The sequence below is a fragment of the Pan troglodytes genome, chromosome 1 (assembly GCF_028858775.2).
Source record: "Pan troglodytes isolate AG18354 chromosome 1, NHGRI_mPanTro3-v2.0_pri, whole genome shotgun sequence".
Lineage (NCBI taxonomy): Eukaryota > Metazoa > Chordata > Mammalia > Primates > Hominidae > Pan > Pan troglodytes.
This window is the reverse complement of record NC_072398.2, coordinates 121,929,975-121,944,476: the sequence shown is the minus strand read 5'-3', so window position 1 is coordinate 121,944,476 and position 14,502 is coordinate 121,929,975. Positions and strand designations below refer to the sequence as shown.

The 14,502-nt window shown below is 40.0% G+C and overlaps 1 protein-coding gene and 1 long non-coding RNA gene across 2 annotated transcripts in view; one reads left to right on the top strand and one right to left on the bottom strand.

The window, feature by feature from the left end:
- Nucleotides 1-600: 600 nt before the first annotated feature.
- Nucleotides 601-14,502, top strand: part of GNAI3 (G protein subunit alpha i3) — a 46,972-nt gene continuing 33,070 nt past the window's right edge. Inside the window, exons 1-2 of the mRNA XM_513624.7 lie at nt 601-985; nt 2,438-2,891. Coding sequence (XP_513624.1) covers nt 2,774-2,891 — 118 coding nt within the window. The 5' untranslated portion in view covers nt 601-985; nt 2,438-2,773. The remainder of the gene's footprint in view (nt 986-2,437; nt 2,892-14,502) is intronic.
- On the bottom strand, nt 663-2,575 carry LOC107967629 (uncharacterized). Its single transcript, XR_010152903.1, has 2 exons — nt 1,968-2,575; nt 663-1,084 (listed from the first exon to the last, which is right to left on the bottom strand). It is a non-coding gene; the product is annotated as an uncharacterized LOC107967629 (long non-coding RNA).

Below are 14,502 nucleotides of genomic sequence, written 5' to 3'. Positions count from 1 at the left end.
AGTTCATAGTCTAAGTTGATGAGATACCTTATATTTTCACAAAGAACTTTGATTTGATAAAGCACTACAGAATGTGCTTGAGAAATATATTGGAGAATATGTCCATGGCTCTAACTTCTGAGAGTTCAGACTGTGGCAGCAAGATGCATACCTTGAAGCTTCCTGCAGATTGTGGAAAGCATAGGGGTTGTAAATGAAACTCTCTAATGAAGAAAAAAAATTAAATGAAACTGGGCAAACAGCTTTCCCCCTTTGTTCTAGGAAAATTTCTAGGTTGTCTTCCTACCACTAGATTATTACACCAGTCTAGTGCCTATTACATTGTGGAAGTTCCCTAAAAACATAGTATATATAGGGAGGAGAGTCCTTTGTGATTGAAAAACATGTTCACCTCTCCTCCCTATTAAAATAAATGCATACAGAGGAATCAATCATTCCTAGACAGGGAAAAAACTCTTCTTTCAAACACCACTGATCAGCTATTAGATCCAAAGAATTGCCAGGAGGTGGCAGTGTGAGCCCAATGGAAGGAGGAAAGGCGAGTGTATGTGGTGGGAGGAGGAAGGGGAGGGCATTGCCTGGCAGCCATTTTGTTAATTTATTTTGCCTTTTCCTTTGACTTTGCCCTCCAGCCCTTCCTTCACATACATCAAAGAAGAAAGTTTTAAGAGCAAGGGTATCTTTAATTCAGGCTGAAATTTCCTGACACTGTGATCTCACTGGTGTTTATTACAGAGTTTGACATACATGGGTTCATTTGCCATTTATTTTTCCCTGTAGGAGTGGATCATGAAGGAAATAAAAATTTCTCTTTTATTATGCTGAGAACTTTCCCAACAATTTCTGCTATGACCACCTTCCAGGAGTTTTCTAGTCACCAGATGCCTTGGTAAAGTTCAATACGTAATCTTTGGCTCTGAAAGCTGTTCCTGGACAAAATCTGAGCTAACTCACTGAAGAATCAACAGATTGAGGCAACCATCCGGTCAGTTACTTTTTCCTGCATCCTGCTGGTGTTGGGGTAACTCCCAATCCTAGATGAAAACCTTAGACTTTCTGCTGTCAGGTGTCCTCAGGCAATATCCTACAGGGGCATGATAGAAAAGGGTAACTCTGGGGTCAGATAGATGTACTTACTCACTGTGTGAAGTTGGGAAAGCTGCTTAATTTCTCTGAGCCTACTTCCTCACCTGTAAAAATGGGGATCATTATTACCTACCTCACAGGGTTGTTGTGAGGATTAAGAGATGGGATGTGGGAGCACCTAGCCGTATCTGGCAAATAGGTACTCAATAAATACTGGTTTTACTTCCCTTTCCTCTTGCCCTTTTTCCCCAAAAGTATTGATAATGGAAAAGCAGTCCCTTTCATTCTTAACAGTCATTTGGGAATGACTGGGGGACTTTTCAAACCTTGAAGAATTGGCATTGCTAAGAGTTACGGTGGACGAGGCTTTTTAAGGTGGCTCTAATCCTCTAATTAAATCCTTCTAATTAATGAATCATCACTATATAAACCTCTCTGTTGGGACCTTACTTTCTCAAGTTCAGATTCTATTAGAGAAAGAAATTTACAATCACAGGGAAAGGTTTTAGGGACTGAGTTCCCTTCGCTAGAACGTATAGTAATTGTGGGCTTATTTGCCTGAAAAGTTGATTTAGGACTACCTTCACGCAGTATCCAGGGTTATTAGTGAAAGATGCTATCTGCCTGGGGCTTTCACAGTGGACTTAAGTTTCAGGTGATACTAGGGCTGAGAGGCAAATTTTTCTAGAACTTCTCCTTTTGCATGTTATCACAACAGGAAATTTTAGTAGGAGATTCACAGGATGCACTGGTTTGTTTCGGGGTGTGGAATTGAAGTTGACTTATCTTGGTTTTAGTTCTAAGACCCTAAGGTAGGAAGATCTGAATTATACTGGGGAGAAGGGCAGCATGGAAATTTTATGGAGGAACTACAGGCTTACCTTTCAGGTTATCGAGTATCTGCTAGCGATTTCAAGTGGACTTTTGCCAATATAGGAGTTAAGCAAATCTCAAGCCCACAGAAATACGTGAATAGCAAAAGGACCAGGGGACATTTTGAGAGGAGTCAGTGGGCCAGAGACGGCAAAAAGTTATTGCTGAGGTCCTAAGCACAGTCGGTGTTACGATCTCAGATGTGAGATGTGAACGGCGCCCAGGCCGGATAGCTTGTTCCCATTCCATTGACCTGAGATAACCCCAACGGAGGCAGTGTCCCATACTTGGGTAGGGGTCCCGAGTCTCCACAGCCAGAGATCAAAGGGGTTTTCTGGCAGGCGAGAAATTACCAGCAGATATTCCCGCGCGGGATGTAGGCTTTGATTTAGAAATCTCCGCCCCAAAACTGGCATCTTGAACGCGGGAGGGCATTATGAGTTAGAGGCCCCGGTTTTTCTCCATTTATCCAAATCAGGTAGCCGAAAGGTAAATGAGGCTTCAAGTTGGGCGGCGGGCAACGAACTTGACAGAACCTCGAAACTCTGCAGATCCGCCGCCCAACCCAGCCGCCAGCTCCCCGTGACTTCCGCTTTCGGTCTCAACTCCTCTCCCTGAGGAGAGTGGTTTAAACGGTGAAGGCTGCGGGGCGTCGCCGGAAGTGTCGTAAACGTCGGATATCCGGTTCTTCTGGGCGCTAAGGGAGCTGACGGAGAGGGCCACCGCCCAGCAATAGACGGTGCCTCAGCCTGCCGAGCTGCAGTTTCCGTGGTGTGAGTGAGTCCGGGCCCGTGTCCCCTCTCCCGCCGCCGCCATGGGCTGCACGTTGAGCGCCGAAGACAAGGCGGCAGTGGAGCGAAGCAAGATGATCGACCGCAATTTACGGGAGGACGGGGAAAAAGCGGCCAAAGAAGTGAAGCTGCTGCTACTCGGTGAGGGGCTGGAGGCGGGGACTGAGTGGTGGTCGGGAGAGCCTAGGCGCTTGGAAGGCCTGAACGGGGTCTGGTCGGGCCGACGGAAAGGACCCTAAAGGGATCTGGAGGGCGTGCCGGGCGTGGGGCGGGGTGTTGGGGTTCCTAGCTGAGGCCCCAGAGGGCGTGATGAGGGGGGTGGGGTTTTGGGGTTGCGGGAATTAGGCTGTAGAGGGTGTGACTCCGGGCTGGAATTGCGTTTAGCAGAGAGACTTGGGAGTATGGGCCGGTAGATGTTGAGGGAGTAGGAATATGGGAAAAGCTCATAAAGGAAGAGTTGATACTAGGAAGGTTTTACATTGGGTTGGAGCGTGTTGGTAACGAGAACGGCATAGAGTATCTGTTGGGCTTGTATAATGGTTTGTGAGTTTGGAGCGTCGTGGTTCTTTGGCAGGATAAAGCTAGCAGGCTTGAATGGATGGTACAGAGACTGGAACAGAATGGTCACATAAGGACGTTGACATTTGTTAGTAAGAGAGCCATTTGAACTGTTGGAAGAACCCTGGATTATCCAGGAACATGAAGATAGGTAGGTGAGATAAATGACAAGTTATCAGGTATAAAGGAAAAGAGCTTGGGTGCAGAGGCCATCTCTACTTTTCCACTGTTTCCTATCATTTTTATTTTCAAAGTTTTATAACGTCTTCTTCTGTTTTTACAAAAGGATGGGAAATGGTGTGAGCTGAAGAAATTTAAAGAATGATTTCTTTGAGGTTTGTAGCAGAAGATCTAGTGAACAAGAGATTACACATTGGAGGGTGCTGAACAGTTGCTATAGATGATGTATAGTTGGAATAGTTACCTTAGGATAAGTTACAGAGTTGGACATATTCACTGTAAAGACTATGGTAGACTTCTGGTGGCTGTTTTATCCTTTTTGGCCTCTTCAAAGCAAAATCATTGACTTCAGGAATTACTGTTTATGTTATCTGATAGTCGTTTTAATTGGCTTTTTTAAAACACAGTCGGATGTGTTTTACTCAACATGAGTTTCAAAATTTTTGAGAGGCTCAGTAAATCATACAAAGAATCCTGGCATTAGCTTACTAATAAATCAAGCCACATTTCTTCATTATTAGTGAAGATTTTCTAGGGTAGTATTTCCATTATTTTCCAATATTTTCTAGGGTAGTATTTCCATTAGAGAACAATAAGTAGGAGTAGGGGTTTCTGTAAGCAATAGAAATTTACTTTTTAAAACAATTGATTTTTGAGGAAAAGGAGTCACTTTAGGGGAAATGCTAAATTTTCATGGTATAAAGCTCCAGAGAACAGAATGTACACTGTAACCCAAGACTTATTTTGTACATTCTAAGTGCCCCTGTTAGTCTCTTCGTGTGAACATATTTGGTTGGTTGTAGATTGCAGAAGCTCTGGTAATAGCTTTTTTGGATATACTATAAAGGGAAAGTTATGTATTGGAGCTTAAGGTTCCGGTTTGTATACCTGAACTTTCAGAAGATGCGAGTTCAAATTGTAGTTCTAGACTGCGACTGTCTGTATAACAGGTGGATATGCATGGTCCCTGGTACCTAGTAGGTGCTCCTTAAATATTTACTGTTAACCAGCCTGAGCCAGCAAATGTTGAACACTGGTCCTTGGGGCCTTTGAGAAATTTGATATAAACTATAACATTCAGGGCGTTAACTTTTTTTTTTTTTTGAGACGGAGTCTCCCTCTGTTGCCTAGGCTGGAGTGCAGTGGCGCGATCTCGTCTCACTGCAACCTCCACCTCTCGGGTTCACGCCATTCTCCTGCCTCAGCCTCCCAAGTAGCTGGGACTACAGGCGCCCGCCACCACGCCTGGCTAATTTTTTGTATTTTTAGTAGAGACGGGGTTTCACCGTGTTAGCCAGGATGGTCTCAATCTCCTGACCTTGTGATCCACCCGCCTTGGCCTCCCAAAGTGCTGGGATTATAGGCGTGAGCCACCGTGCCTGGCCAGCATTTTCTTTATTGATCGATTGGTTATGAAAGTAAAGATGTATTCTCATCTTCTGTGAGTGATTTGATTTACACTGACCAACAGAGACACCCTTAGGACATCAGTTTATTGTAATGTAGTTGGAAACTTTGAGACTTTCTTCCAAGATACAGGATTAGGCAGGCAGAATTTGGATAGGCGGAACTTGTCCAGATGTCTAGAAGAATTTTTGTTCAGGATTTTATCTGTAGTGCATTTAATTAAAAACAAAATTAGACACTTGACTTAGGGAACTTGAAAAGCAGTAAGTGAAAATCAAAGTACTAAACATATTTGCTTTTAATTTTTACCAACTTCATTCTTTTTTAAGTAAGATTTTAAAAATATTCTTGAGCAAGTTAAATCCACAAATTCAAATAGGTTGCAGAAACATATGTTCTTGCTTGAGCCATATCATAACACACATAGGAAATTAAAATTATCTTCTATGCTATTTCCATAAGCAAAATGTACCCAAAACAGTATACAATTTTCTTTTTCCTGGATAATGTCTCCTTTGCTGTAGATGCAAGTCATTTTTACTTTATCACTATGGAACTTAGTTTAAGTTGAGATCTATCTACTTACCCTGTGTCTCCTGACACATGATATATTTTCTTTCTTATGGGGGTGTAGTTTAACATGGTGATTAATAGCATGGGTCCTGAAGTCAGACTGCTTTAAATCCTAATTCCCATTTACTAGTTATAGCCTTGGGAAAGTTAATTTCTCTTGGCCTCAGTTTTCTTATCTTTAAAATGGAGAAAATAGAGCTACTCGTAGGATTGCTGTGAGGATTAAATATGGTAATAATGTAAAGCAGAACACAGCTTGGCACATAGTACTAGCTCCATGAAGATTAGCTATTCTTATTAAGTCAAAGTGAATGTTACAGATTGTAGGTATTATGGAAATTATACCAAATTAAGCAGCTAGTGTGGGCCAGATTATTTACAGACACTTCAGTATTGTAATTCTTCCTTTGATAACCTTTGGTTTGAATTTCGTTTAGATGTTCTTGGAAAGGGCTGGGCATGGTGGCTCCTGGCTGTAATCCCATCACTTTGGGAGGCCGAGGCTGGTGGATCACCTGAGGTCAGGAGTTCGAGACCAGCCTAGCCAACATGGCAAAACCCCATCTCTACTAAAAGTACAAAAATTAGCTGGGCGTGGTGGTGTGCACCTGTAGTCCCAGCTACTTGGGAGGCTGAGGCAGGAGAATCGCTTGAACCCGGGAGGTGGAGGTTGCAGTGAGCAGAGATGGCGCCACTGCACTCTAGCCTGGGTGACAAAGTGAGACTCTTTGTCTCAAAAAAAAAAAAAAAAAAGCGTTCTTGGGAAGATCTTGGTATATCAAATTAGTGTTTAATTATGACATTCTATTGAAAAAATACTATGCAAAGCTTCCCAACCAATGTTCCAGTGCTTAGGATGGCATATAGGTGTGCTGTTTACAAATTTTTTATAGCATTGAAATTTTAAATCATTTTTATAAGTTCAAACTTTTACAACAGTTGAAATTACATTTGAACATCTTTGGTATGATTTCCTCTTGTATAATTCATGAATTTGGTAATTTGGTTATTTACTATTTAAAAAATTAGAGATGGGGGTCTCATTATGTTGCCCAGGCTGGTCTCAAATGCTTGGCCTCATGTGATTCTCCCATCTCAGCCTCCCAAAGTGCTGGGATTACCAGTGTGAGCCACTGTGCCTACCCTACCATGAATTTGGTAATTTGAAAAAATTTTATTTGGTATAAATACTAAATTTATACCAATTTAATATTTAATATCATTTGTAATACTTTGTATTGTTTTCATGCCATAATTTCATAATAAGAAATTTTGTGTGTGCAGGTTTTGTTTTTGTTTTTTTTTGACCCCAGGGCAAGCAAGAAAATTTTTTTTCACCAAGCTCTTTCAGCTCACCCCAATGAGCCTTACAAATATTTTTAATGTGTGCCATCATGTGACAAAGGTTGGGAAGCACTGGTATAATGGATAAGAGCACTGCTTTTGGATTCACACAAAACTGAATTTAAGTTCTACCTCCATTTATTAGCTCTGAGACCCAGAGCAAGTAACTTAACCATAAGAATAATAATTTTTACATATGTAAAGCAGAGATGATGTTTCATAATATGAAATGAGATAATGCATGTAAAATGCTTCACATTAGTGCCTAGCAAATAAAAAATAGTAAGTGGTCACTTCTATTGATGATGATGATCGTGAGAATTACCATTTTAGCTACTTTTTTCAGAGGTTTTTCAGACAGCTGTTTTATTATTTTTCATATTAATATACTATTTTCAAAGATCTTCAAAGAATTTTAATATCCTTTTGTGGTGAAAGGAATTAAATGTTAGTCCATTTTTTTTTTACTCATCACTGTACTAATGAAGATACTTAGTTTTGTAAGTTATTGAATGATCTGCTCTCTGTATTTCTGTTTCTTGATAGTTTCCTTTAGCAGGTTCTGAGAAAACATAAAAAAAAACTTGTTCTTTGGGATTTGCTGGTGGTAGTATGGCAAAAAGCCAGTTGCATGCAGAGAACTGGAATCATCTAATTTACTTAAACTCTATATTATACAGTTAATTATATTTAAATTGCTGCATATTATTGGCTGAATATGCTTATTATTGAGAATAAGACTGCCCTTTGGTAAACATGCCATTACATTATATCCTCCTATGGGATTATACCCTTTATTATGTTTGCCATTTGCTTGGGATAAGGTTCATGGCCAGTTACATTTCATGTGAGGATGCATCTTGTGTTTCGGGGAAAAAAAGCTTTGTGTTTTATAAGCACGTATCATTCTTTGTGTCTTTTATTTAAATGCATTAGTCACTTTTTTAACATTTCAATAGGTTTTTGGGGAACAGGTTATGTTTGGTTACATGAATAAGTTTAGTGGCGATTTCTGAGATTTTGGTGCATCCATCACCTGAGCAGTCTACACTGTACCCAATGTATAGTCCTTTATCCCTCACCACCTTCCCACCCTTTCCCCCGAGTCCCCAAAGTCCGTTGTATCATTCTTAGGCCTTTGCATCCTCATAGCTTAGCATCCACTTACGAGTGAGAACGTACGATGTTTGGTTTTCCATTCCTGAGTTACTTCACTTAGAGTAATCGTCTCCAGTTCCATCCAGGTTGCTGCAGATGCCATTATTTCATTCCTTTTTATGGCTGAGTAGTGTTCCATGGGTGTAGAGGGGTGTGTGTGTGTGTGTGTGTATATCACATTTTCTTTATCCACTCGTTGATTGATGGGCATTTGGGCTGGTTCCGTATTTTTGCCATTGTGAATTGTGCTGCTATAAACATGTGTATGCAAGTATCTTTTTTGTATAATGGCTTCTTTCCTCAGGGTAGATACCCAGGAGTGAGATTGGTGCATCAAATGGTAGATATACTTTTAGTTCTTTAAGGAACCTACACACTGTTTCCCGTAGTGGTTGTACTAGTTTACATTCCCACCAACAGTGTGAAGGTGTTCCCTTTTCATCACATCCACACCAACATCTATTTTTTTTTTATTATGGCCATTATTGCAGGAGTAAGGTGGTATCACATTGTAGTTTTGATTTGTAGTTCCCTGATAATTAGTGATGTTGAGCATGTTTTCTTAAGTTTGCTGGCCATTTGTATATCTTGTGAGAATTGTCTATTCATGTCCTTAGCCCACTTTTTGATGGGATTGTTTTTTTCGTGCTGATTTGATTTCCTTGTAGATTCTGGATATTAGTCCTTTGTCAGATGTATAGATTGTGAAGATTTTCTCCCACTCTGGGTTGTCTGTACTCTGCTGATTTCTTTTGTTGCTCAGAAGCTTTTTAGTTTAGTTGAGTCCCATTTATTTATTTTTATTTTTGTCTTTGCATTTGCTTTTGGGTTCTTGGTTGTGAAGTCTTTGCCTAAGCCAATGGCTAGAAGGGTTTTTCCAATGTTATCTTCTAGAATTTTTATGGTTTTGGGTCTTAGATTTAAGTCAGTAGCCCTATACACCAACAGCAACCAAGCTGAGAATCAAATCAAGAACTCAACCTTTTACAGTAGCTGCAAACAAAAAACAAGCAAACAAACAATACTTAGGAATATACTTGACCAAGAAGGTGAAACACCTCTACAAGGAAAACTACAAAACACGGCTGACAGAAATTATAGATGATACAAACAAATGGAAACACGTCCCATGCTCATGGATGGGTAGAATCAATATTGTGAAAATGACCATACTGCCAAAAGCAAATCTACAAATTCAATGCAATTCCCATTAAAGTACCACCATCATTCTTCACAGAACTAGAAAAAACAATCCTAAAATTCATGTGGACCCAAAAAAGAGCCCATATAGCCAAAGCAAGACTAAGCAAAAAGAACAAACCTAGAGGCATTAGATTACCTGACTTTGAACTATACTGTAAGGCCATAATCACCAAAACATCATGGTACTGGTGTAAAAACAGGCATATAGACTAATGGAACAGAATAGAGAGCCCAGAAATAAAGCCAAATAACTTCCAGTCAACTAATCTTCGACAAAGAAACAAAAATGTGAAGTGGCAAAAGGACACCCTATTCCACAAATGGTGCTGGGATAATTGACAAGCCACATGTAGAAGCATTAATCACTTTTGCAGTCTGAAAATACGGCCCTTTTCAGGAATTAAAATAATGTAATCTTCCCTGACTACGCTATTCCTGTAGTACACTGATGGCCATAGAGTAGGGTGCTTAATACTAGATTTCACAGGGCATGTAAGGTTCTAATAAGCGCTGCTACTACGTTTCTTTAAAAAATAATTTTTAGCATACTAAACTTATATGCATTATTACAAAAAAGTCTTTTAGTTTTTAGGCAGTTGTCTCTAATAAAATTGATTCGTAGTCTAGAGATCTTTTAGAGATGGTTAGTAAAACCTGAAGCACTATGCTGTTCCTCCCCCGTGGTGCTGAGCTTCTGCATCCTCTAGCTTCTTGGGAAGGAAAAGGGAGTTCTTAGGCCTCTGCAGATACTTCCTTTTTTCCTATCCTGTCTCTCTTCCTTCCCTGGTTTCTTCTACAGCATACTTTCTCCTGGGGAAAGGAGTGCGTGTGTGTGTGTGTGTGTGTGTGTGTGTGTTTGTGTGTGTTTCATCAGGTCCTTCCATTAACTTCCATTCTTTTTCTTTTTTTTTTTTTTGTTGAGACAGAGTCTTGCTCTGTCGCCCAGGCTGGAGTGCAGTGGTGCAATCTCAATGCAACCTCTGCAACGTCACTGCAACCTCTGCCTCCCAGGCTCAAACGATCCTCCCATCTCGGCCTCCTGAGTAGCTTGGACTACAGGCTAATGCCACCACCGTTGGCTAATTTTTTGTAGAGATGGGGTTTTGCCATATTGCCCAGGCTGGCCTTGAACTTCTGGGTTCAATGATTCGCCCACCTCAGCCTCCCAAAGTGTTGAGATTATAGACTGAGATTATAGGCCTCTAACTTCCATTCTTAAAAGTCGCTCATCTGTAACCAGGAAAAAACAATATAGAGAGACAGATGGCAGGAAAATCAGTAGCTGTGCAAAAATGGAATGTTCAAAACGCGGAAGAAAAAACTGAAACATTGTGAAGAGTCTTTTGGTTCCTTTTTTAGAGGACAATTTTTTACTTGGAATTTTTGAAAAATCTGTTTTCTCTACTTGAGATGGCTTCTCTTTCTGCTTTTCTCCCAGTGTATTAATGAACTATATCCTGCTACTTACTTCAAGTCAGTTTATCCAGTATAGAACTTGCCTTCACTCCTCACCCCCAAATCCACCTGTTGGGAACTTTTCTGTTTCAGTACCAGCATTCTCAACATCATCTAGGCTGAAAACTGCAGTTGTTTTTAACTCCTCTGTTACTCTCATCTCTTACAACCAGTCAGTTGCGAAGTCCTATGACTCAGTCATTACTAGATTCCAGATTTTTGGACTTTAAGGACCAGAAAAATTTTTAAAAACTTGTTTTTGGTAGACTGACCTAGGATTTTAATATTTTATTTTTCTTAGTAAATACATTTTAAAAATCTCAGACTACTGTCTGTTATGATTACTATTTAGTTCTCTTTCCTCCCGAGACAGTCTCACTCTGTTGCCCAGACTGGAGTGTAGTGGCATGATCTTGGATCACTGCAACCTCTGCCTCCCAGGTTCGAGCAATTCTCATGCCTCAGCCTTCTGCGTAGCTAAGAGTACAGGTGTGCACCACCGTGCCCAGCTATTTTTTGTATTTTTAGTAGAGACGGGGTTTCACCATGTTGGCCAGGCTGGTCTCAAACTTCTGGCCTAAAGTGATCTACCCGCCTCGACCTCCCAAAGGCTGGGATTACAGGTGTGAGTCACCATGCCTCGCCATTGGTGAAACTGTTTTGATGTTCTGAATTGGATATGATATGATCCTCTATTTTTGAAACCTCATAGTACTTTTTATGCCACTTATAGTCTGCCTTATATATGGTTATTTATATACTTACCTGGTCCTAACCATATGGTCTTTTAGGGCAGGAGGACTAAGTATTTCTCATCTTTTTGTCTGTTGCGGGACTTAATAGAATGCTAAAGTGTTTTTGCCCATAAGGAATAGGAACACCACTCATACAAGTCACAAGTAAAAGAGAGGTATATTGAAAGGACAAAGTAGGCAACTTCATAGGTGTTAGACATTCAAGAATAGGTAAGAAATGAAATACAGGTAGGTTGTATGTACATGGACTGTGATACCCAACCCCCACCCTCTCCCCTATTTCTCCTAGAGCAGAATGGCCTCCCCCGAGTCTTCAACTTTTGTTTACTCTGACATCTTCTGTGGCTCACGCACCGCCTGACCCGGTAGTTCAAGTGCTTCATGTTATCTGATGCAGGCTCCCAGGATCCCATTCCCGGTTCCTGGTAAAGAGTATCAGATTGGCCCAGCCTTGTCATCTGCCAACCACAATCCAGTCATGTATGGTTGGGTATAGCAGAGTTGATGGGGTATCATGAGTTTTATAAGGTGACCCTTTCAAGGACTGGAGTAGGTCAAATTCTCTATTAAAGGCATGGCCAGAGAGTTAATGTTTAATAAAGAGATGACAGTGCCTGACACCTAGTAGGCACTCACTAAATATAAGTTGAACATAATGGAATGACATGGGAGTATTGAGGAACTAAACATATCACTGCTTTATTTTCTCATTAGTTCATGAGAACATGCCTGCTCATTCTCAATATTACCATCTTGTATAGTTGGGAGAGAGAACTTAAATTCAGATTTAAAATTAGGCCAGGCATGGTGGCTCATGCTTGTAATCCCAGCACTTTGGGAGGCTGAGGTGGGCAGATCACCTGAGGTCAGGAGTTCCAGACCAGCCTGGCCAACATGGTGAAGCCCCGTCTTTTCTGAAAATACAAAAATTAGCCAGGCGTGGTGGCACACACCTGTAATCCCAGCTACTTGGGAGGCTGAGGCATGAGAATCGCTTGAACCTGGGAGGCGGATGTTGCAGTCAGCTGAGGTGGCATGACTGCACTCTAGCCTGGGCGACAGAGTGAGACTCTGTCTCAAAAAACAAAAACAAAAACAAAATTTAAAATTAAATTGAAGTAGGGTACGGGATTTTAAAGTCCCATTATCAACACATTCAACTCAGAATAGTTAATGTAACCTGAATTTAATTACCTTTGATTTTAATTTAGGAATGAATTTTTTAAAATGCATATAACCAGCTCAGGGTCTGTGCTTCATCATCACCCTGGCTTTTTTTTTGTGCTAATTTTTCCTCTTACTACTTTTATGAGTACCAGAAAATTATCCAAAGCTAAGAGAAGAAATAAAACACTGTTTTTGCTCCTTATTAATAATTTTGCTTCTAAGTTTTTGTTAGAGAGTAGGTAAAAACGTTTGGCAAAGTAGATTGCTCATAGAGTTTAGCTATCCATGCTTTGTTTTTACCTTTAGTTTAGTTTTATGGCAGGGGAATAGGACTTGTTGAAGGGAGTGGGAAAGAAGGGATGCAGGTCTTCATAATAAGGAATATTGGCCAGGCGCAGTATCTCACACCTGTAATCCCAGCACTTTGGGAGGCCGAGGCAGGCAGATCACTAGGTCAGGAGTTCGAGACCAGCCTGGCCAGCATGGTGAAACTCCATCTCTACTAAAAATACAAAAAATTAGCTGGGCATGGTGGTGCGCACCTGTAATCCCAGCTACTTAGGAGGCTGAGGCAGGAGAATTGCTTGAACCCAGGAGGCAGAGGTTGCAGCGCGCTGAGATTGTGGCACTGCACTCCATCCAGCCTGGGTGACAGAGCGAGACTCTGTCTCAAAAGAAAAAAAAAAAGAAAAGAGAAAGAAAAAATGTCTAGAGCAGTCTGCACTAAATTTGTTCACGTTACTGAAGTTCATTTTTAAAATTTGTTTTCTAGCCAATAAAATATAGTAGACTAGCAATAATAAAACACATCTCTTTGAACTGGTAACTCACATCAGAAATAGGAGATACCATGCAATTAATACAGGGCAAAGAGAATGAAAACTGAGAGATTAGTCCTTATCACTGAGCTTCATTTTCCTTTCTTTTTACCACTGAGGGATTTAAATTGAACCTCAGGGGTCCTTTGTCTGTGAACTTAATATTATTAGCCAGATGGAATATTTTAGCAAGTTATAAAGGTAACTATTTTTGTGTTATGTCTCTTATTCTTGAGTTTGATTGAAGTTAGCTTAACATCATAAAGCTGGTTAGAAAGATAGTTAAAAACTGAAGTTAAAAACCTGAAAAACATAAATTCATGAAGTACCCCTAATGTACATGTTCAAAAGAAAATACAAAGAAATCACTCAGTATTTGACTTCCCCTCCAATTTTAATTGTCTTTTGGTATAATTCTTCTTTGGTGTTTAGCAAGTTAAAGTTATCTTTAAGCATTTATCTTGTCCAGGTGATCCTGTTACCGGCTTAGTAATCAGCTGTATCATTTCTGTAATTCAAGCTGTTTGAACTGAATAACATAGTGTTAGGATCACTGTTTAATTGTTCTAGTTTTGATAGATACAATGCTTTATGTAAGTGAAATATCCTATTTTTCATGACTTTCTGTTAAGTTGTAACAAATTCATGTATCTGATGTGAACTAAGCAAAGAAGAAAGATACCTAAAAGACTAAATTTGTTTGACTTATACCTGAATAGTGGTCTAGTGATGTTAGAAACAAGTTTCAGGAAGAGCTAGTCTTCAGATCTGAACTTCCTTTGATTTCCAAGTTAGACTTAGATACCTAAAAGTTTAAGAAAGATTGTTAAGGATTAGCTGAGATGTTACTGTGTTGATCCATTACTAATTGCTGTTAGGGCTTCTTTTTGTTGCCAAGTCATGTTTTCAGATGGATAAATGTTTTTAATGTTAATACAAAACATCTGTTTCTTGGATAATGTTAGTATTTTACATCTCAAAGAATTCTTATTGCTTACCTTGGAAGTAGATAGTATTTTAAGTCATAATAATGATAATTATTATTTTGCTGCTCAGTATAATAATCTGAATTTTTTCTAGCTGTAGTAGCTGTTGAGTCAGGCTTGCCTTGCCATGATCAAAACATGCACTCTA